Genomic DNA, 24,199 nt, shown 5'->3' on the forward strand with positions numbered 1-24,199 from the left:
GTCAATTTCTGAGGATTTTTGTATGCTTCTACTGTCTTTGGATTCCTGCGTTCCAAACATGCTATAATTCAGTTGGCGACGGCGACCATAAACATCCATCCATGGACAAACGATGACATGGATGACACGGAGGCTTGACCGGACGCGCCAGCAAAGCCGATGACGCACGCACTCCTGTAGGCCCTTCCGCCCAGTCAGCCACGCGACCCACACGGCCAGGACAGGCCACACCACACCACTAGAACAGACCCACTCTCTTCTTCCTCTTCTTCTTCCTCCTCACTCCGGCTATAAATACTCGCCGTCACACTTTGGATTCCTCTCTCTCTTCTCCACACTCCACTATCTCCACCCCCTTCCACTCGCTCTCTCCCTCCCTCTCTCTCTCCGCCAGGGGGAAAGGCAAAGGAAAAAGGAAGGCGCGGGAGGCCAGCCGGTGGTGGGGAATGGCCGGCGCGTCCTCGCCGCCCCCGACGCCCAAGTCGCCCAAGCTGCAGCCGCCGCTCCTCGAGCGCGCCAAGGGCCCCTCCGGCCTCGACAAGATCGTGCTCCGCGACCCGCGCGGGTTCACCGCCGAGGTACGCGGCCGCCTCTCCCCCCTCCCCCCTCCCCTCCCGCTCCCCCGCCCGTTTCCAGCCGATTCGGAGCGCATTCCCCGCGGATCCGCCGCGGGGCTCGCCGGCGCGCGCGCGTTCTCAGGGAGGGCAGGGCCGCCGGTTTCAGAATCACAGGCGTCCGGGGCGCGCGATTTTCGGGCGGATTTCGTGGCTCCGCCGGCCCATCAATCCGAGGCGCATTATGTCGTACCGCGCTCCGATAGGGTTTAATTGTTAGCGTCTCCTTCTACCTTTCCCCTTTTGATCAGAGGAAATCGCGGTGCCATTTCGCCGTCCTCCCGTCAGTCAAACGCGGTTTAATCCTCCAGGAGCACCGTGGCAATCAGATTTCGCGAGTTGTCTCAAACCAAAATACTTTCGCGTGCGCGCAAATCCTGTGAAAATCAAAGCCAAGAGACGCGGCTGCGGCCATACGTCCCTGTAGCATTCACAGCTTGGTAGCTGGACTGGGTAAGATGTGATGGTGATAACCGATAGGACACAAGTTTTACGCAGACAATCATCTTTAATTCTTTATCACGCTCGGGGACCCAGCGGAAAAGACGCACCGACTATGCTACCGCTCGAAAGCGAGAGGGGACTAGGTAGGTTTACCCCCCTAACGTTTCCAGGATCGGATGGTTAATCCCCTGTCCGCTGGCGTTTGGTCCCATATGCGTCTCATGGCCCTTTTTTAGGGGGAGGTGCTATCCTACCAATCCTCCTTTTTTAATGACAAGTTGTGGGAGCCACAGGGCTGTGGGTTCCTGATTGTGGCTCTGGCGTGTTAGGCCGATCGAGCGACCTGCATACCAAATTTAACTTTGATTGATGTGTTACTTTCGGTGTACTTGTCAGCTTGTGCCAGCTGCTTAGCATGACAGGGTCCTGCTCGCCCGATGCACTAAGCTATGGGAGGTGTGTTTGAACTTGTGAGCTTAGCTATGCTAAAGACAACTTTAGAATTACAAGATGAACTTGAGTATGTGTTGCTCTGTTTCCCGGCCATGCATTATTGGAATGGAGGGCCTGGCAGACAACCTAAGGCATCTAATTTCTTGTGGCTTATTGAGAACTGTAAGATCGAAGAAGGTGAGATTTGATCACATTAAAATTCCACCATATGCCATTTATAAGTATATATCAGTGCCAACTGGCAACTAAAACGTGTTTGTGGTCTGTGGAGCTATTGTTACAATGACGGCAGTGCCCTTGTTAGATGAATGAGTTGTGCCCTGGTTAGCATTTTACCCAGATGTTTGGGTTAATCCTTCTTTTTACTCTTGTCACGGCTATACTTAAATTTTGTCAGGCAAGAAGGTTCTAAACTTCCGTTTGGTGTGATGCTTGCATACGAGTAGGACTCGGAGCATCCATTTTGAATTCTCCTGCATTATTGATGCCTAACCTTTCCACCCTTGCTCTGCCAAATCTCAAGAATTATCCGTACTGCAAAATAAATATTTATGGCCTGGTCCCTACGTGTATTATTGCCAATTATCATCACCTTTTTAGACGCAGACCAGTCCTGCTAATCAATTGTCTTGTCTTTTGCTAGGTCCGTCTATATGGAGGGCAAGTTACCTCTTGGAAGAATGAGCAGGGGGATGAGTTACTTTTTGTAAGCAGCAAGGTACAGAGCCATTCATGAGGTCATGGATGACCTCATTGCCCAAGTCATTACTTTGTTGTATCGATAAACTTCTATTGGATGCATTGACACATCCCTGTCATCCTTGTCCCACTAATTAATTTTGTTGTTTGTCCCCATTTGACCACAAGCCTAACACGTTCTGATCAAGTTTCCTTTTGAGCATGACCACAAACAACTGCCTCATCTTGGCCCGTATTGGCAATTCTGGCCATGTTAGATGTTACATTTGTTTTGCACCATTGGAAGTTTAACCCCATTAATTATGAAGTTTCACACTGTAATACCGGCACATATTACTTAATATTTTGATTATCTACGTGTTACTGCAGTAATTATAGCATCTCTGAACTGTATTTTCAAAATACAATCCCTTTCAGGCAGTTTTCAAGTCTCCAGGAGCAATTCGTGGTGGCATACCCATCTGCTTTCCCCAGGTATGACAGCTTCATCAATATTTACTTCCATAAATTCATTGTAATGTTTTGCCTTCTCTGGTCATCCAAACGAACTATATAAATGCAGTTTGGAACACATGGAAATCTTGAAAAACATGGATTTGCAAGGAACCGGCTATGGCTCGTTGATGATAATCCTCCACCACTCCCAGTAAACAGCGGTATTAAAACTTATGCAGATCTCATTCTGAAGCCTTCTGAAGAAGATCTCAAGATCTGGCCTCACAGGTCCGTGATCAACCATCCAGAGATCATGTTTCCTTCCTTCTCTTCATGTCGCCAATTCTGATTCTGCTCCTCATGTCTTTGGACAAACTATGGCTTGCAGATTTGAATTCCGGTTAAGAGTTGCTCTTGGACCCAAAGGAGATTTGTTTCTTACTTCTCGAATTAGAAACACCAACACTGATGGAAAACCTTTCTCATTTACATTTGCATATCATACATACTTCTCCGTGTCTGACATAAGGTGCGTCTATGCTTTGCAATTTCTTTTCCTCCCTTTTCTCAGTTTTTTTCCTCCCTGGATATTTCAAGCTCAAACTTCTCCAAGGGTTTAGAATTGCAACAGTGAAATCATGTTAGTGTAAAGCTGTCCAGACATCCAGTGGTATATGTGCTTGGGTTTACTCGGCAATGGTGCACCACCAGACACAGATCCACCTTTCAAGAGGCTTATATACATGGTATTTGTGTCATTGGTACCGAGCCAACTACCAAGAGTCTAAGACCAGTAGTTCCATTAAAAAATGGAGCAGATGTACAAATAGGCTGGTTTCCTACCCTGGTTTCATATTGTTAATACCATGGTACAGGCTCATGTATGTGATAGTTGCGGTGCTTGTATTAAACCAAGGCTGGTAAATTCAGCACATTTTCTTGGAGCAGATGCGAAACTCTGCTGCTTTAGTTCTGATTCTCATATTGTTAGTGCCGGCATATGAACAACTTTTCAAAATATTGGTCTTGCTTTTATTGGTTAGTGCCAGCAGTATGACAGTGGAGAAAAGGGGGTTCAGGTTCTTCCTTTTTCCTCTGCTGGTGAACATATTCAAGTAATTATTAAATTATCGCAGATAAATAAACGTATGCTTGGGTGTTAAGTTGTTTCCTCTCGTTGGGATTGAGTCAATGGATAAGGGCAAAATTGTTACCTATCCTGGCTTGTTAGAATACTGCATCCTCATGCTTAGATAGTGGACACTGTGGAACAGGGTTTCTAAAGTTTTGCTTGAGTTTGCCCATTGATAATTCTGTAACCCAGAGTGCTTATCTCAGTTAGGACAGTGCATATTAAAACTGAACTGAACCAGGTTTTTGCGGTTTTAGATTTTTTGGTACAGTATCAATATCTGGTACCGTTTTAGCCTTGGGTTAGTTCGGAGGAATTGGTAGATACTGAAAACCAAAGTTCCAGGACCACAGAAGTGTCTCGCTTCCGTTTTCCACCTTTCTGTGGCACACATGGATCACGTGGCAGCACCATAGCAGCAGTTAGCAGATTGGACTTGTGTACTATTATTAAGTAAACTAGCAAGGGCTGTACGCTGTAGCGACTCAACTTGCACTTGTCAGCTTGTGTGATGCACGGTGCCGCTGTAGCCTCTAGTCTAGCCTGTAGCTTGTAGGCTTGTTATTGCGTGTGTGACTGATCGGCACATGGTCTATGCTTTGCCACGTGATCACTTGAGAATGCTGATCAGTCTGAGTATCCCGGCGTTGACTATTCAATCCACATTGCGCATAACAAGCTTGAAATGTTCGGATATACGAACAGAAGTAAAATATGGTGGCTTTATTATTAAATTCTGGTCAACTTCGGTTAGTTTGGTATTTACCAAAACCTACCAAAATAATTTGGTATTTACTGAAACTGTAATTTATTTACCAAACCGAACTGACTGAATTAACCGAATGCTCAGGACTAATCTCAGTGCAAAAACAGTTGCTGCTGTGAGTAAAAACTAATGATGATTTCCAATGCACATTTTGGTGATAACATTGAGCAATTTTAGTTTTACTTTTTGTAGCTTCCCTGTTCCAATGCATCATAATTGAAAACTTTATTATGTGCTTACTGAAACTGCAAAATTCCTTAGCGAAGTACGTATTGAAGGGCTGGAAACAATGGACTACTTTGACAACCTGAAGGGAAAAGAGCGATTCACGGAGCAGGGGGATGCTCTTGTGTTTGAATCAGAGGTAAGTAAGCCACTTCAATGTTACATATGATCATATGAAGCTACAGCTGCTGACTTGTAAAACTTTGCTGTGAAGATTGATAAAGTATATCTGGACACACCACCAAAAATTGCAATTATTGATCATGAGAAGAAAAGAACATTTGTGCTTAGGAAAGATGGGCTTCCAGATGCTGGTAAGTTAATTTGGCAGTGAAAACTGTACCTATCTGTGTCAATTCTTATTTAACTTACTACAAAATCCATACTTCCGTTATCATTTTGCCCTTCGTAGTTGTATGGAACCCATGGGAGAGGAGGTCAAAAACCATTCTTGATTTTGGTGATGAAGAATATAAGCACATGTTGTGTGTGGAGCCTGCAGCTGTTGAGAAGCCCATTACCTTGAAGCCTGGTGAAGAGTGGAAAGGAAGGTTGGAGCTCTCAGCTGTTCCTTCCAGTTACTATAGTGGTCAGTTAGATCCAGACAAGGTTCTTCATGGTTGAAAATCCTCACTTGGTTCATCTCGTACAGGTAATGTTAAACCCTAGATTTGCAACTGTTTGGGTGGCTAGTTGGAAACATGGAAATACATTTCTTAAATAATGCTGCCGTAACTGTATGGACACAGAGATTATTAGTAAAAGGAAGTTAACTTTGAGAATTCTGCATCATTTACAATTAACTTTGTTTGTGTTCTTGGAATAGTTGGTTTAGGAATGTGTTGATGCCTAAAGGTTCTAGTTTAGACTAAAAAAACAGTAAAGTTTTGATTTCAACACTGGGGCTATGTCTTTGAGCCCTCTTTTCTTTGCCAAACCCACACTCTAACGAAATGCATGGTGATTGTTAGTGTTTGGGGTGAGAGGGGCTACAAACTAAACTATCAAAGCACGTGCGCAGTAAGCGCAGTGAGTTTTTTTAGATGGAGTATGACTATTCCATTGTACTGATAAGCCGGGAAAATCTCCTGCCATCAAAATGGGTTACAAAGTCTGGGAAAAGATAAATCCACTGCATGGTGATCATCCCCAAGAGCAGAACCTTTCTTTGTCAGCTCATGCCCTAGGCAGTCTGTATTGGCTGTGAAGCAGTCGGACAGGTAGCTAATTGCATATGACACTAGGTATAAGCCTCATGGTTACAAGTCACGGCCAGAAGCTCCAAAACTTATCATCAGCTGGTCCACCAAAGTTTGGACAGCAGTACAACTTCAGTACACCCATACTTTGACAGATAAGGCATAAAAAGAAATCTATGTAGAAATATAATAGGACCAAAATATTCCCATTAATAAATACCACACACTCCCCTAAAACACACACACACACAAATAATGAGGTATAAAGAATAGGAGGGCGTGAAAAGTCGTGGGAAATTTCACCTCATGGTTGGAAACATAAGTACTACTGTTTGGAATTAGAGATGGTATATCCATAATATCTGAGTAGCTGTCAATAATAATAACAATATCCGACTAGGAGGCCATTCGGTACCTCTCCGCTCCTAACTCCGCTGCGGAGCGGAGCGGCACTCAGTGCAATTTTGGCGAGCGGCCAGATGGCTGCTCTGCCCGCTCCGCTCCCTGGCGAAGGAGCAGACTATTGCCGAACACAGCCTAGTTCTAGATATGCATTTCTGATGTGCGCATGTCTGCTGCTGCTTTTTTTGTTTTTAACTTGTGGCTCATCGATTTCCTCAGGAACACTTCATGGCACTTTATATTACCTGGTGCTTTGTCTGTCCGGTGTTGATGCTATGTGGACTTTCCCAGGGGCTCTCATTTCCTTGTCGTCTCCACCTCCATATGTTCATTCCTTTATATATAGAAGGAGGCGAGCACCGGAATAACGAAACCTCCCCAGTGGCTCAATCTCGGAACCTGTCTTCGGTGAACTCAGTCCAGTGTTCAGTCGCAGCAAGAAAGAAGCGAATAATAGCATTCCGTAGTTTAGGGTTGCCTCCTGGCCCTGGACAATGGGTGGTTTGTTGTACTTCTGCATCGGGCTAGGAAATCTACTACCAATTGTTATCAGACTATTGTCTGTACTCCTCTAAGATCTGTACATATGCTATCTTAGGAACTTCCTGGTGTGAGATAAGTTAAGGAGCACAATTTATCATGTGCTGCTGGTAATGCAAGTGTGTTCTAAACCTTAATAACAAGTGGATTCTCTTATTACCTTGTCAATTTACTTATACTCGTCAGAATCCGTTCAGTCTGCGCGGTCATATTATTCTGCATTTCGAGGAGAACAAAAATGATGTAGGATTCGAGGCGTACGTCGGCTGCTGTCTAAATCCTAGTGACCTGAGGTTCTTATGGAAAGAGGAGCCCTTGTCGTAGAGAAAGCAGAGATTCCCGGCCAAGTTGCAACTGCTCCCACCCCATTTGCCCACATATATATATCGTGTGATCTGATCCAGTCGCTCGTCAAACATGACAGGAACCTCCAAATAAAGAGGGGAGAAGGGAACACAAAGGCGTCTCTCGCAAGTAGACATCTTCCCCGTCAACGTCTGTATTCGTATGGATGAGGTTTGTGTACGTCTCCAACCACTTTACATATTTTATTTCGAAACTGATAGCACCTTGTGTGTGTGTGTGGATAGGATAATGTATGTATAGTCTGTGAGCGTACACGGCAAGAAGAATAGCTTCCCCGCCAAGTTCAATCCTAGGATTCATGCCTATCTTCTCCTGCCCACTAGGGTTCCAACATAAGATCAGACCGGGGTGTTCGTAAACTAAAATAAATAGTATTTGTCATTTTTTTAAAGTCTGACTGCAGATGCTCGTTATTAACCACCCGGCACCCTTTGAAGAGATTTTTACTGACTAAAAAGGTGGGTATGTATATACATCACAAATAAAGAGCACACACTGAATATTGACAAGAGAAACCACTGAGCAAGTGAAATTTCCCACCATCTAACCAAGAGTTTATTTCCTGTTCCCTTTTTCTTTGTTCACTGAACCTTGTGAACTGAAGGAAGCCAAGAAGTCTTGAAGGCACAAACAAATGTTTCATTCTAGAGAGTAGAAAAAAGAATACAAATCTTGTGTCTAGCAGGAGAATCTGTTTACACTAAACAAGCAGGGGCTGCTAGTGCTAGTGCTAGACGGTCTTGGCGGCGACGGATTTGCAGATGGGGCACCAGTTCTTCTGCCGGAGCCAGTGCTGTATGCAGGTGATGTGGTAGTAGTGCTTACACGCCATGTTCCCCACCTCCTCACCACCAGAGTACTCCTCCTGGAAACAAAATTACATCACAAGCGTCAGATCACACACGAATCCTGAAAGTTTAGTTTAGCAGTAGTGACACTGAAACTCTGCATATGTATGAACTTTACCTGGCATATGCTGCATTTTCTGTCACAGTCTTGGTGTGTCTCTGGGGCTGTGGGCGTGTACAGGCTTCGTTTCAGGCACTTGTACAACGCGTCCTCTGAAAGCCCAGTGTTCACCGTGCCGATCCGGTCACCCAATGCGAGCAATTCCTGCAGAATGAAGTGTCAGATATATGATGATCCAAAGAACAGGCAGAAGCAATGCATCCCAAATGTGCCAACAAGAGGAAAGTTTGGATGGAGAACAAGTGATCATGATCGTACCTCGTAGGACATGCCGTCGATGTCCATCCTCATCGCCCGGTGCCGATCGCTGAGCATGAAGTAGTTCTCCAGCTGCAGCATAATTTCATGGTTCAGATAACATTGTTTGTAAAATTCTCCGAGTTTTTGGGATGACCATGATGCAGTGAGTGACAGAGTGTGCCATTACCTCTTCGCTGCCTTCGACGTCGAAGCGCCAGTACCCGCTGGAGTCCTCGGCGCCATCCTGCAGAGACGACCCTCCCTGGAGACTACCCCTGTACCTTGCTAGGAACCCAGAGATGAACCCTTCGGTAGGCGCCTGCTCCCTTGCTGCCCGCTGCCCAACCATCACTGGGTCACCTGAATTCCCCCTGGCACCACCACCACCGGTGTCCCTTCTAGGCGCCCTGCGACTACCTCCTGCGTTTTCGCCTTCGTCTGCCTTCCTTATCCGGGACACAGCACGGCGCGTGGGCTTCGACACCGCTGATGACCGGGTGGCGCCACCGCCAGAAGAACTGGCACTGAATCCACCAGACGATGACGATGGGCTGCTCATTTCCCTGGCCAGCGACCGCTTCCTTGACGCGTTCACCCTGTCCTTGAGGCGTGCCAGCAGGTCACGGCCGGCACCGGGAGTCGCCGCCTCTCCTGTGCCGTTGTCGGTTTCGCTACAGGGCTCTGCTGGATTGCTGCTTCCCTGTGGAGGTTTCCTGACAGGTTGTGACCTCCGGGGGGTTGGTGCTGCTTCCTTGGCTGCTGGTTCCCTGTGGCTGTGCATTGGCCGGCCTTTGTCTGCCGAATGCCGGGCGCCGTTGCAGCCATTGCGCGAGCAGCAAGCGCCGGCCTTGCGGCGGGAGCTGTCCTCCCTGAAGAGAAGGATGGATCCCCCCTTGGTGAAGAGGAGGCCGCCGACCGTCCGTCGCCCCATGTGTTCATCCATGCTAATTAATTAGAAATGATCACCTGAGACTGAAAATCAGATATGTTTGTTAGAACAGATTCAACTGTCAGTTGAGTCGATTCTTCTTCACCTAGAAAAGAAAGATTCTGAACATATAGGAATGGTGAAGTGTCCTACTCCATGACACTGTCAAGTCTCATGTGCAATGAGAGATGACACAGATACTGTTCGTACGGTTCAGCAGCAAAGTCGCGTAATAAGGGGCATATGACTAATAACTGAAAAAGCGTACGGAACCAACATGAACACGTACTATATAACTAATTTTTTTTGTTTCAGTTAGGTGTGGTGGCCCTCCCTCCATGTAGGCCTGCCTATAACAGAAATATCTTAGGCAGACAGACACTTACATGAGCTGTATTGGCTAGGTGCCACCTGGTTTTCAAAGGCAGGTGTGTTTTCACCGTACCAAGGCGACTTTTCACCCTAAGGCAAGCAAACCACCTTCCCTGTGCCTCGACCAAATGAAGATGTTAACAGTTCATTCAGACGAAGAAGAAGAAGAAAAAAGATGAAGATATTAACTGCAACGCGCTCCCTTCACGTTAAAACCATCTCCTTCTCTTTTTATCCTGAATCAAAGCTAGTATGTAGGAGTATCGGTTTTTCTGTGAGGTCAAATCGCTAATACCCAGCCTAGCACGTCACAGAGGTGGCGGCGGTGGTGGTACTGGTGCTACTGTATCTGAACCGAAAGGTGTACTGGTTCCACCCCTCCTTTCGGGAATCGGACGAAAGGGGAGGCAGTTGACGCGTACGGGCTACACAAAACGCAACACTTGGTGCCATGGCATGGCACTCCCCTACCACAGGATAGTTGAAACAGTATCGACGCCGGCCTTGGTCCATCCGAAGGAAGGGAGAAGGAAAAAAAAAGGTAGGAAATCGTTGGGTTCCAGAGCATCCAGGCAAAGCAACCGGCTGGAGGAGCAGGCGGGGAGGGAGAGGAAGAAATCAATCAGGAAGAGACCCGGACCTCCCTTCCATGGCGCCTCAATCACAGGAGGCGACAATCCAAGGTCGATCAACATCAAAACGAAAAGAGAGGAGAGACTTAATCGAATAATCCGTTTGATCGATCGCCTTCTCCTCCCTCGTGGATGAATGAATCCAAGAGATGAATGAACCGCACATACATACATACATACATAGACCGGTTCTTCAGAATACAGGGGGAAATTTATCCAGAGATGGAAGGCTAACATGATCGAACGCAGCGTATGAGCAGATTACGGGAGGAGGAGGAGGAGGAGGATACGGGCAGGCAAGAGGCAACCAACCTTCCTTCCTTCCTTGTGCAGCCCGCCTTCCCCTGTTGGGGCTCCCCTCCAATGAACCGGGCCGGGACCGAGACCGGATTAAATTCCTCGAGGGAGAGGGGAGAGAGTGGGGGAGGGAGGGAGGGAGCCGGGGGTGAGAAGAACCAGTGGAGTTCTTATATATAGATGCCGAGAAGCCACACACGCACACGAAGAGAGAAGAGAAGGGCGAGCGGGGAGAAGCTTGAACCGAAGGGCAACGCAACAGAGACCGGGGAAGAGGAAGGAAGGCGGCCGTGGCGGGGGCGGGGCAGCGGGCGTGCGACCCACGTCGGATCCGATCCGGGCCGTCGGATGGGGCGGGAGAGTAGGATCGGACGGGTCAAGCGATCGAGGGAGAGATGCCCGCCGCGGGGCCCGCTCCAACGGAACGAGCCCCACCACCCGATCTGCCCTGCCGGACTGCCTGCCACCGGGGCTGACGCGTGGGCCCGCCGCGCCGGCCCCCGCGATTTTCGCGGGCCGGATCCCGGCGTTTCCTGCGCTGGTTTGGTATATACTCTCTCGTTTTGGAGCGCAAATTAATTACGTACGTAATAATCTGCGCATCTCCTCTGCTAAGATTTTTTTTCTTGTTGCCGGATATCTCCTGCTAACATTTTTTTTTCTTTCGGATTTTCTCCTGCTATAAGATTAACAGTAGATTTCCCTGAAGCAATCGCTCGTTGAGATCCGTCTTTTATTTCGTGGGGATTTGCAGAAATCCATTTGGACAATCGAATGATTCAACAAGATTTCAGTGTTCTAAATGGGATTGAGGTGTGTGTGCTGTGAAATGATACCTGAGGCTAAAAAGAGTGTGCATGCACGGTGTGGTCAGCATGCTAGTTAAGCTATACTAGAAGCCTTTTTCTCAAACAAGTAAATAAATTAAGCTATGGAGGCGTGCCACATGGGAGAAATATGCATGCGTTCGTTTTGGGGTGGTGTGTCCCATCTCCCATGTTGGCAAAACGGAAATTTGTTGAGCTAGCTACTAACTTTTTCTGTGGTGCCGATCACTTGCATGATGATGATATACTACTAGTTATTTGTTTAGGACGAGCCAAACCAACTTGGCCGAGGCTGTAAAGTGTAAAGCACCACGTCCATGCCATGCATGCTTAATCTCTCTTCTCGGTACAACTAGCCACTTTTATCCCTCTGTTTTCTTGTCACCAAAATCATGGTGTGGAAAGGCAATCCGATCGTATTTGCTCGCTGAAATTCGTACAAATCCGACACGACCTATCGTATCAGTACCGCCAACCGGAGGATGACAACAACTGAGCTTTCACTTGGACGCACGCATCACCCATACTATTATGTAATAAACTGACCCTAAGTACGTACTTATCTGCAAAAGATATTCTGATCCTGATCGCGCAAGCGATCGATGTGGCCCGAATCTTCCAGGAAATAAGCCGATAACTAATTTAACCGGCGGTCGCTGGATTTTCCAGATGGAGGTTGCTAGGAGCAGGGAAAGGATCGGGACCTTTTTCGTGTCAAGTTGTTTGTGGCTCACGGCTCACTCTGACTTACACGGCACAAATTCATTTACAGATCGTTCTCATATATCTACGGGTGGAGTACGTGGCTTTGCGTACATGACTGCGTAGAGTTAATAGGTTTCCAACTTCAGAAAAGGTACTAGGAACAAATAATTTATTAATTAGTAGTATTACTTTTATTGGAACTGCCTAAATTTAGAGTCAAAATGGCGAGTGATAATCTCGCCGCATATCCCTCCCAAGATAATGATCTCGCTGTCATGAATACATCAGTGCGCAAGGACGCAAAGAACTGGTCAATACATTTTTTTGGGTACTTCTCAAAAGAAAAGGGTCTGAAAACAGGGGAGAACGTACTGTTTGAGCAAAATCAGGATGTGTACATGCATGACATGTAATGGTTCTCCGCTTTATCTTTTGTTTGGTGCAAGCTACTTCCTCCTTATTAAAAAGTTGAATATGTTCGTGCATGTATGTGTGCGTATGGCCGGCTTGGAGTTGGGGTTGGAGTGAACCGTGCCACTAGCACCATTAGTGCGATGATGATGTGGTGCAGTGCGTGCAGGCCGGCCGCCGGAAAGAAAAGAAAGGCGACCCGGCCGGGGGGAAAGGTGGCCGGCAGTTGACGTACGGGGGCTGCTGGCCGGTACCCTAATCTAACCCCTCTGCCTTTTCCATGTTGGTTTGCCTTTGTGGGCAGCTGAGTTGACATGAAGGTAGGCAGGTGAGGTGAGTAAACATATGGGGTCGCGATAATACGGGAGATATCAGCTCATCAGTAGATGACACGCGTGGCATGCGTGTGTGCTCTGAGCTGGTCAAACGGCGGCGGCGTGATGGGACGGTTTAGGGCGTGAGCAAGCACCATTTGCAGGAGATTCTTCTACTTTCGTTTCAAGTCTCACGGCGGCTACATGGGTCAACTCAAGGGAATGGAAAAATCGGGCACCCAGCTGCTGCTGTTGTTGCTGGAATAGGCCGGGAAAGTGGCTTGATTCGGAGATCTAACCATGTGTGTTAGACAACACTAATTTGTTTCGGGAGAAACTTCTAATTTATTCATCAACCGTCATGATGTAGAGAACACAAGAAGTAACAAAAAGCATATAAGGTCTATGGTGCAAGGGAACGTGCCACGCACCCCCCAAAAAAACCGTGCACAATACGAGCCCAACAACACTATGGCGCTACAAGTAACGGTCTTCTCATGACTAACGATTAGCAAAGCGGTAGTAGAGGAAGAAGCAAAGCGGTAGTAGAAGAAGGTGATGCTCACCGATTTCCATATCTAGCTTATACCTCCCGACGGTGGGATGCCCCGGGGTAGGTCTATGATACAGATTTGGACCAGCAAGCTCAACGGCCTAGTCGTCACTCGTCAGCAGGAAAATCATTTGGTTGGGCCCGGACGGGTAAAGCCTATCCGACCGAACACCATGAAGCCTATTCGGTTAACCACTGTAACATCCATTCGACTAGACCAGGACATGCTCAATCGAGACGAACGTTACCCACAACATCATCAAGACAATGACATGGTAACTCTACCCGCAGCTGCCATCATTTTATGGCCGTTATTACATCAGGGCTCTCTCAACCCATGTAACTCCACCTTCTCACCGTAGTACATAAGGTGAAAAGGGTGTGAGACATAGACATGAACACATCCAAGCAGAAGTAAGGTGTTGCCATAGAATAGGGGGCTGAATCTGGGTAAAACCTCCACTGTGTGAAAGCTCGTACCTAAATCTTTCGTGTGATGGTACACACAATCTTCTCTGCCCTAAGCCACCCGCCGATGACCGGAGATGATTCCGTCTCGACCATCACTCTAGCTTTCACACACTAGAGTCATGTGCTTGCAGTCTTCACGGTAGTTGGCGCGCACAGTTGGCGCCAACCATGGGACCTCCGAGCCCATTGTACTATGATGACTCACAAGTACAAGAGATCAACTGTAGTCCTTTTGATAAGTAAGATTGTTGAACCCAACGAGGAGCAGAAGAAATCAATAAATGATTTTCAGCAAGGTATTTTGTGCAAGTGTTGTAAAGTAGTAGTAGCAGCGAATAGTTTGATTGTAATATAATTTGTAGCAATTAACAAGTAACCAAAGTAACGAAGTGCAACAATGTGGTCCAATCCTTTTATTGCAAAGGACAAGCCGAAACTACTTATAATGAGCAAAGCATTCTCGACAACACATGACAATTTTGTCTAGTCATGTTCATCAATATTCATTGGTCCCCATTCACTACTTTGATAAGTTGGTATATGGGTGGACCGGTGCTAGGGTGTTCTTACTTGAACAGACAATCCACTTATGATTACCCCCTCTCGCAAGCATCCGCAACTATGAAAGAAGAGTTAAGATAAATTTAAGCATAGCATGAAACATATGGATCCAAAACAGCTCCTTACGGAATAGCGCATAAACTAGGGTTTAAACTTCTATCACTCTCGCAACCCATCATCTCCTTAGTAATACCACACTGCTTTCTCATAGGCCCAAGCATGGTAATGTGTCGTGTAGTCGACGTTCACACTGTAGGGAAACGTTGCATGGAAAACAAAAAAATTCTACGCACACGCAATGATCTATCCATGGAGATGCATAGCAACGAGGGGGGGGGGGGACTGTGTCTACGTACCCTCGTAGACAGAGGCGGACCATGAAAAAAATTAAGGTGGGGCGAAGTCTCACTAGAATTTTTTATGCGAATCAAAGGAGTCAATACACATTAACAATGCTCACTACAAACCAATAACCAAATACAATAAAAATGTAGACACTGGCAATGGCAGTGCCCTACTCTCCTTATGAAAATCTTTCTTAATTTTACCAAGATCAATACTTTTGAAGATCTCTCGCTCAATGTAACACACCATCAAGTCATTAAGCCAGCCATCAGACATCTTGCTGTGCAACTCAGTCTTGATGATTTTCATTGATGAGAAGGCTCTTTTAACTGTTGTCGTCGCTACCGGGAGTAACAATGCCAACTCAATGAGACGATAAACAACGGGAAACATAACATGCTTTCAAGTTCAACCATCTTTTTAGCTAGGCTTGCAATATCATGACAAGCTCTAAAGTCTTCAATTCTTCTCATATGGATAATGAATAGCTCTAGGTTATCAACTATATGGTCACGTTCATAATCTGAGAAATCCTCATGATAAATCTCTGTGAGTCTAGCAAGCTTATTCACATTGAATTTAAGGCTTCAAGCTGCTGTTAAAATTTGCTACAAATCTGCTTTAAGCTACTGTTAAAATATCATTCATTCGGTCATTACAAATCTACAATCTGCTTGAAGCTACAACTATTGTTAAATTTGCTATAAAAATTCAGAAAAGTTCAAAAATTACCTCCTACCCTTTCCTTTCTTTTCCATCTTCTTGCAATCTGGCCAGAACTGCGCCGGAGTTAGAAGTGGCCGGACTACCGGACCGCTGTTGCCGCCGCCGCTAGGCGCCTAGGCCCCGGCTTGCGCCACCGCTTGCGCCGCCGTCGCTTGCTCCCGCGGTGCCGCCGCCCTGGGCAGTCGCCGCCGCCGCAGCCGCCGCTCCTACCTCCTGGGCTCCTGGTGACCTGGCCAGCCGCCGCCGCCGCTCGCTAGGGTTTCCGCGTAGCGTCGTGTCGAAAGGTCGAGTACTGGTCGAGACAGAGAAAAACCTACGCTCGAACCTGGCCAGGCCAGCCGTGATGCGTCGTTTCGTGGCTGTCTCGGCCCATCAGACCACTGGCCGCGTTGGCCCATAAGAACGAGTGAATGACGACGCAGCCTTTTCTATTAGCGATCGATGGACAAGGCAGCCTCTGTATCGATGCATACATATTTTTTTTTCAAAATTAAGGTATGGCAGGCGCCATACCCTTCCCATCGGGGAGGTCCGCCAGTGCTCGTAGACCGTAAGCGGAAGCGTTTCTCAGCGCGGTTGGTGTAGTTGAACTTCTTCGCGCTTCAACCGATCAAGTACCGAACGCATGGCACCTCTGCGTTCTGCACACGTTTAGCTCGATGACGTCCCTCGCCTTCTTGATCCAGCAACACGTCGAGGTAGTAGATGAGTTCCGTCAGCACGACGACATGGTGATGGTGATGGTGAAGTGATCCTCGCAGGGCTTTGCCTAAGCACTACAGAGATATGACCGTGGGAGTAAACGGTGAAGGGGGGCACCGCACACGACTAACAATTGTCTGGGGTGTGCTAGGGGGCGCCCCCCACATATATATAGGTGGGAGGGAGAGGGGAGAGGCCAGGAGGCGCCCCAAGTAGGACCGAATCCTACTTGGGTTCCTCCTAGGCCAGCGCCCCCTTCCTTATTTACCGGAGGAGGAAGGAAAGAGGAGGGAGGAGGGAAGGACGGGGGAGGCCAAATCCCCCCTTTCCTTCTCCCTTCCCCTCTTTCCTTCTCCTCTGGTTCAGCCCATATGAGGAAATAGGAGGGAGGAGAGAATATGTTCTTTTGTACAACTCTTGTTTCAGATTCTTTGCAGGAAAACTACTCTTCAAACGGGAAGGAACGTATATTATCGAAGAAGTATACCGCTCTGGAGCTATCAAAATAAATAATGCCAAAGGTTGTCAATGGGCAAAGAATCAAACACTACATCTCAGGTACGCCTATTCATGTTGAAAATAATATTGTCCAAACTATGACACCGAGGAACACGTAAAGGAAACCTTCCGGAACACTCCAGAATCGTGAAAAATAGGAGGTACATGATACGGTAAGTAAACGGACTCCGAAAAGTCCGCAAAAATATTTTTTGTCAGTTTTGAAATATTACAAAAATTAGGAAAATAATAAACAACCAAGAAGGCAACCGGGAGGGCACAAGACACCAGTGTTGGGGAACACAGTATTTAAAAAATATTCCTACGATCACGCAAGATCTATCTAGGAGATGCATAGCAACAAGAGGGGAGAGTGTGTCCATGTACCCTCGTAGACCGAAAGCGGAAGCGTCTAGTAACGCGGTTGATGTAGTTGAACGTCTTCGCGATTAACCGATCCTAGCATCGAACATACGACACCTCCGTGTTCAGCACACGTTCAGCTTGATGATGTCCCTCGAGCTCCTGATCCAGTTGAGGACGAGGGAGATTTTCGTCAGCACGACGGCTTGTTGACAGTGATGATGAAGTTACCAGCGCAGGGCTTCGCCTAAGCACTACAACGATATGACCGAGGTGTGTAACTATGGAGGGTGGCACCGCACATGGCTAAGAGAAGACTTGGTCTTCGGGGTGCCCCCTACCCACGTATATAAAGGAGGGAGGTAGAGAGGCCGCCCCCTAGGGGCGCGCCAAGAGTATGGAGTTCTACTAGGACTTCCAAGTCCTAGCAGGAATCCTTTCCCTTTTTGGAGTAGGAGAGAAGGAAAGAGGGAAAGAGAGAGGGAGTAGGAAAAGGCAAGGGGGCGCCGCCCCCTTCCCCTAGTCCAATTCGGACCAATGGGGGGGATACCTCCCCTTGGCATGCCTCCTCTTTTCCCGTATGGCCCAATAAGGCCCATTACTTCTCCCGGTGAATTCCCGTAACTCCCCGGTACTCTGAAAACACCCGAATCACTTGGAACCTTTCCGATGTCCGAATATAGCCTTCCAATATATGAATATTTACATCTCAACCATTTCGAGACTCCTCCTTATGTCTGTGATCTTATCCAGGACTCCGAACAAACTTCGGTCATCAAATCACATAACTCATAATACAAATCGTCATGGAACATTAAGCGTGCGGACCCTACGGGTTCAAGAACTATGTAGACATGACCGAGACATATCTCCGGTCAATAACCAATAGCGGAACCTGGATGCTCATATTGGCTCCTACATATTCTACGAAGATCTTTATCGGTCAAACCGCATAACAACATACGTTGTTCCCTTTGTCATCAGTATGTTACTTGCCCGAGATTCGATCATCGGTATCCACATACCTAGTTCAATCTCTTTACCGGCAAGTCTCTTTACTCGTTCCATAATGCATCATCCCGTAACTAACTCATTAGTCACATTTCTTGCAAGGCTTATAGTGATGTGCATTACCGAGAGGGCCCAGAGATACCTCTCCGATACACGGAGTGACAAATCCTAATCTCGATCTATGCCAACTCAACAAACATCTTCGGAGACACCTGTAGAGCATCTTTATAATCACCTAGTTACATTGTGACGTTTGATAGCACACAAGGTGTTCCTCCGGTATTCGGGAGTTGCATAATCTCATAGTTATAGGAACATGTATAAGTCATGAAGAAAGCAATAGCAATAAACTAAACGATCATAGTGCTAAGCTAATTGATGGATCTAGTCCATCACATCATTCTCTAATGATGTGATCCCGTTCATCAAATGACAACACATGTCTATGGTTAGAAAACTTAACCATCTTTGATTAATGAGCTAGTCTAGTAGAGGCATACTAGGGACACTATGTTTGTCTATGTATTCACACATCTACTAAGTTTTCGGTTAATACAATTCTAGCATGAATAATAAACATTTATCATGATATAAGGAAATATAAATAACAACTTCATTATTGCCTCTAGGGCATATTTCCTTCAGTCGGGGCGCGCCTGGCTTGCCTGGCGCGCCCAGGTGGGTTGTGCCCACCTTGGGTACCTTCCGGACTTCGCTTTCCCCCCCCCCCCCCCCCCCGCTTGCTTGTTTCCCAAGATAACAAATCTTTATATACATCCCGAACCTATTGACAACTGTATCATATAGAAATCTTTTGTTCTTCTTTCTTGCTGCTTTTCTAGTAGATCTAAAAATATGTCATCTCAAGACTCAGAGGTTGAGGGCTATGTTGCTAATTATATTGCAAACCCTCAGGCGCATCGTGGTGGGTTGTGCCCTCCTCGGCCCACCTCCATTGCCACTCTTCTGGTATATAAGTCATTTTGACCTAGAAAAAATGAGGAGAGGACTTTAGGGATGGAGCGCCACCGTCTTGAGGCGGAACTTGGGCATGAGCACTTTTGCCCTCCAATGGAGCGATTCCGCCTAGGGAACTTCCCTCCCAAAGGGGGAAATCATCATCACCGTCATCACCAACAACCCTCTCATCTTTGGGAGGGCAATCTCCATCAAAATCTTCAACAACACCGTCTCCTCTCAAACCCTAGTTCATATCTTGTGTTCAATCTTTGTACCGGAACCTCAAATTGGTACCTGTAGGTGACTACTAGTGTTGATTACATCTTGTAGTTGATTACAGTATGGTTTATTGGGTGGAATATTATATGTTCAGATCCATTATGCTATTTAATACCCCTATGGTCTTGAGCATTATTATCATTTGTGAGTAGTTACTTTTGTTCTAGAGGTTACGGGAGAAATCTTGTTGCAAGTAATCATGTGAACTTGATATGTGTTCGATATTTTGATGATATGTATGTTGTGATTCCCTTTGTGGTGTCATGTGAACGTTGACTAAATGGCACTTCAGCATATTTGGGCCTAAGGGAATGCATTCTGGAGTAGTTATTAGTGAAGGAAATATTCCCTAGAGGCAATAATAAAGTTTTTATTTATATTTCCTTATATCATGATAAATGTTTATTATTCATGCTAGAATTGTATTAAACGGAAACTTAGTACATGTGTGAATACATAGACAAACAGAGTGTCCCTAGTATGCCTCTACTTGACTAGCTCGTTAATCAAGGATGGTTAAGTTTCCTGACCATAGACATGTGTTTTCATTTGATGAACGGGGTCACATCATTAGAGAATGATGTGATGGACAATACCCATCCATTAGCTTAGCATAATGATCGTTTAGTTTTTCTGCTATTGGTTTCTTCATGACTTATACATGTTCCTCAGACTATGAGATTATGCAACTCCCGAATACCGGAGGAACACCTTGTGTGCTATCAAACGTCACAACATAACTGGGTGATTATAAATATGCTCTATAGGTGTCTCCAATGGTGTTTGTTGAGTTGGCATAGATCGAGATTAGGATTTATCACTCCGTGTATCGGAGAGGTATCTCTGGGCCCTCTCGGTAATGCACATCACTATGAGCCTTGCAAGCAATGTGACTAATGAGTTAGTCAGTGGATGATGCATTACGGAACGAGTAAAGAGACTTGCCGGTGACGAGATTGAACTAGCAGGTATGATGATACCGACGATCGAATCTTGGGCAAGTAATATACCGATGACAAAGGAAACAACGTATGTTGTTATGCGGTTCGACCGATAAAGATCTTCGTAGAATATGTAGGAGCCAATATGAGCATCCGGTTTCTGTTATTGGTTAATGACCGGAGATATGTCTCGGTCATGTCTACATAGTTCTCGAACTCGTAGGGTCCGCACGCTTAACGTTCGATGATGATTTGTATTATGAGTTTCGTGTTTTGATGAACCAAAGTTTGTTCGGAGTCCCGGATGAGATCACGGACATGACGAGGAGTCTCGAAATGGTAGAGACATAAAGATTCATATAGTGGAAGGCTACATTCGGACACCGGAATGGTTCGGGTCATTTCGAATAAGTTTCGGAGTACCGGGGGTTACCGGACCCCCCGGGAGGTTAATGGTCCACCATGGGCCTTAGTGGAGAAGAGAGAGGGCCGTCCAGGAGGTGGCACGCGCCCCCCTTGCCCAGTCTAAATTGGACAGGGGCAGGGGGTGGCGCCCCCTCCTTCCTTCTCTCCTCTTCCTCCTTCCCTTCTTCTCCTACTTGGAATAGGAAAGGGGGGACCGAATCCCACTTGGACCGGGAGTCCAAGTAGGACTCCCCCCATGGCGCGCCCCCTAGGGCCGGCCACCTCTCCTCCCCCTTTATATATGTGGGAGGGGGGCACCCCAAAGGACACCAAGTCTTCTCTTAGCCGTGTGCGGTGCCCCCCTCCATAGTTACACACCTCAGTCATATCGTCGTAGTGCTTAGGCGAAGCCCTGCGCCGGTAACTTCATCATCACCGTCATCACGCCGTGGTGCTGATGGAACTCTCCCTCGTCCTCAACTGGATCAAGAGATCGAGAGACGTCATCGAGCTGAACCTGTGCTGAACGCGGAGGTGCCATACATTCGGTGCCTGGATCGGTTGGATTGCAAAGACATTCGACTACATCAACCGCGTTACCAAACGCTTCCACTTTCGGTCTATGAGGGTACGTGGACACACTCTCCCCTCTCGTTGCTATGCATCTCCTAGATAGATCTTGCGTGATCGTAGGATTTTTCTTGAAATATTGCGTTCCCCAACAGTGGCATCAGAGCCAGGTCTATGCGTAGATGTTATATGCATGAGTAGAGCACAATGAGTTGTCGGCGATAATAGTCATACTGCTTACCAGCAACGTCTTACTTTTATTCGGCGCTATTGTTGGATGAAGCGGCCCGGACCGACATTACATGACCGCGTTCATGAGACTTGTTCTACCGACGTGCTTCACACACAAGTGGCTAGCGGGTGTCTGTTTCTCCAGCTTTAGTAGAATCAAGTTTGACTACGTCCGGTCCTTGTTGAAGGTTAAAACAACACAGTTGACAAAAAAAATCATTGTGGTTTTGATGTGTAGGTAAGAACGGTTCTTGCTAGAAGCCCATAGCAGCCACGTAAAGCTTGCAACAACAAAGTAGAGGATGTCTAACTTGTTTTTGCAGGGCATGTTGTGATGTGATATGGTCAAGACGTGATGATATAAATTGTTGTATGAAATGATCATGTTTTGTCACAGTTATCGGCAACTGGCAGGAGCCATATGGTTGTTGCTTTATTGTATGAAATGCAATCGCCATGTAATTGCTTTACTTTATCACTAAGCGGTAGCGATAGTCGTAGAATCAATAGTTGGCGAGATGACAACGATGCCACGATGGAGATCAAGGTGTCAAGTCAGTGACGATGGTGATCATGACGGTGCTTTGGAGATGGAGATCAAAGGCACAAGATGATGATGGCCATATCATATCACTTATTTTGATTGCATGTGATGTTTATCTTTTATGCATCTTATTTTGCTTAGTACGGCAATAGCATTATAAGATGATATCTCACTAAATTTCAAGGTACAAGTGTTCTCCCTGAGTATGCACCGTTGCTACAGTTCATCGTGCCGAGACACCACATGATGATCGGGTGTGATAAGCTCTACGTTCACATACAATGGGTGCAAGCCAGTTTTGCACAAGCAGAATACTCAGGTTAAACTTGACGAGCCTAGCATATGAAGATATGGCCTCGGAACACTGAGACCAAAAGGTCGAGCGTGAATCATATAGTAGATATGATCAACATAGTGATGTTCACCATTGAAAACTTCTCCATCTCACGTGATGATTGGACATGGTTTAGTTGATATGGATCACGTGATCATTTAGATGACTAGAGGGATGTCTATCTAAGTGGGAGTTCTTAAGTAATATGATTAATTGAACTTTAATTTATCATGAACTTAGTACCTGATAGTATTTGCATGCCTATGTTGCTATAGATAAATGGCCCGTGCTATTGTTCCTTTGAATTTTAATGTGTTCCTAGATAAAGCTAAGTTGAAAGATGATGGTAGCAACTACACGGACTGGATCCGTAACTTGAGGATTATCCTAATTGCTGCACAAAAGAATTACATCCTGGAAGCACCGCTAGGTGCAAAGCCCGCTGCAGGAGCGACACCAGATGTTATGAACGTCTGGCAGAGCAAAGCTGATGACTACTCAATAGTTCAGTGTGCCATGCTTTACGGATTAGAATCGAGACTTCAATGATGTTTTGAACGTCATGGAGCATATGAGATGTTCTAGGAGTCGAAGTTAATATTTCAAGCAAATGCCCGAATTGAGAGATATGAAGTATCCAGTAAGTTCTACAGCTGCAAAATGAAGGAGAATAGTTCTGTCAGTGAACATATACTCAGAATGTATGGGTACCGCAACCACTTGACTCAACTGGGAGTTAATATTCCTGATGATAGTGTCATTGACAGAGTTCTTCAATCACTGCCACCAAGATACAAATGCTTCGTGATGAACTATAATATGCAAGGGATGGATAAGACAATTCCCAAGCTCTTCGCAATGCTAAAGGCTGCGGAGGTAGAAATCAAGAAGGAATGTCAAGTGTTGATGGTCAACAAGACCACTAGTTTCAAGAAGAAGGGCAAAGGGAAGAAGGGGAACTTCAAGAAGAACGGCAAGCAAGTTGCTGCTGATACGTCTCCGTCGTATCTACTTTTGCAAACACTTCTGCCCTTGTTTTGGACTCTAACTTGCATGATTTGAATGGAACTAACCCAGATTGACGCTGTTTTCAGCAGAATTGCCATGGTGTTATTTTTGTGCAGAAATAAAAGTTCTTGGAATGACCTGAAAATCAATGGAGATTATTTTTGGAATATATAAAAAATACTGGAAGAAGAATCCACGTCAGGGGGCCCACACCCTGTCCACGAGGGTGGGGGCGCGCCTACCCCCCTGGGCGTGCCCCCTGCCTCGTGGGCCCCCTGACGCTCCACCGACCTCAACTCCAACTCCATATATTCGTGTTCGGGGAGAAAAATAATCAGGGAGAAGGATTCATCGCGTTTTATGATACGGAGTCGCCGCCAAGCCCTAAACTCTCTCGGGAGGGCTGATCTGGAGTCCGTTCGGGGGTTCGGAGAGGGGAATCCGTCGCCATCGTCATCATCAACCTTCCTCCATCACCAATTTCAGGATGCTCACCGCCGTGCGTGAGTACAGTGATGGGTTGGATGAGATTTATCATGTAATCGAGTTAGTTTTGTTAGGGTTTGATCCCTAGTATCCACTATGTTCTGAGGTTGATGTTGCTATGACTTTGCTATGCTTAATGCTTGTCACTAGGGCCCGAGTGCCATGATTTCAGATGTGAACCTATTATGCCCAATCCTATTTGCCACCAGCGGTCGACAAATAGTTTTTTTTAGGTGAGGTC

At 46.4% G+C, this 24,199-nt stretch overlaps 2 protein-coding genes across 4 annotated transcripts; one reads left to right on the forward strand and one right to left on the reverse strand.

The window, feature by feature from the left end:
• The first annotated feature begins 291 nt into the window (after positions 1-291).
• Positions 292-7,065, forward strand: LOC125539583 (putative glucose-6-phosphate 1-epimerase). 2 transcript variants are annotated; one of them, XM_048703072.2, is made up of 9 exons: positions 292-578; positions 2,155-2,229; positions 2,628-2,684; positions 2,773-2,933; positions 3,034-3,174; positions 4,805-4,907; positions 4,983-5,082; positions 5,181-5,420; positions 6,589-7,065. In XM_048703072.2, exons 1-8 carry the CDS (start codon positions 447-449, stop codon positions 5,390-5,392), a joined length of 981 nt encoding a protein of 326 aa, XP_048559029.1. In that variant the 5' UTR covers positions 292-446; the 3' UTR covers positions 5,393-5,420; positions 6,589-7,065. The 2 variants fall into 2 exon arrangements, with proteins under 2 accessions (XP_048559029.1, XP_048559030.1); XM_048703073.2 differs by having other exon boundaries at positions 6,661-7,065.
• A 712-nt stretch (positions 7,066-7,777) lies between these two features.
• Positions 7,778-10,887, reverse strand: LOC125539582 (uncharacterized). Of its 2 annotated transcripts, XM_048703071.2 has the most exons (6): positions 10,729-10,876; positions 9,799-9,897; positions 8,672-9,456; positions 8,503-8,574; positions 8,242-8,388; positions 7,778-8,140 (listed from the first exon to the last, which is right to left on the reverse strand). In XM_048703071.2, the coding sequence occupies exons 3-6, from the start codon at positions 9,425-9,427 to the stop codon at positions 8,006-8,008; spliced, it is 1,110 nt and encodes a 369-aa protein (XP_048559028.2). In that variant the 5' UTR covers positions 9,428-9,456; positions 9,799-9,897; positions 10,729-10,876; the 3' UTR covers positions 7,778-8,005. The 2 variants fall into 2 exon arrangements, with proteins under 2 accessions (XP_048559028.2, XP_048559027.2); XM_048703070.2 differs by lacking the exon at positions 9,799-9,897 and having other exon boundaries at positions 10,729-10,887.
• Between the last annotated feature and the right edge of the window lie 13,312 nt (positions 10,888-24,199).

Source organism: Triticum urartu, chromosome 2A (assembly GCF_056163025.1).
Source record: "Triticum urartu cultivar PI428250 chromosome 2A, HENAU_Tu73, whole genome shotgun sequence".
In the NCBI taxonomy this organism is placed as follows: domain Eukaryota; kingdom Viridiplantae; phylum Streptophyta; class Magnoliopsida; order Poales; family Poaceae; genus Triticum; species Triticum urartu.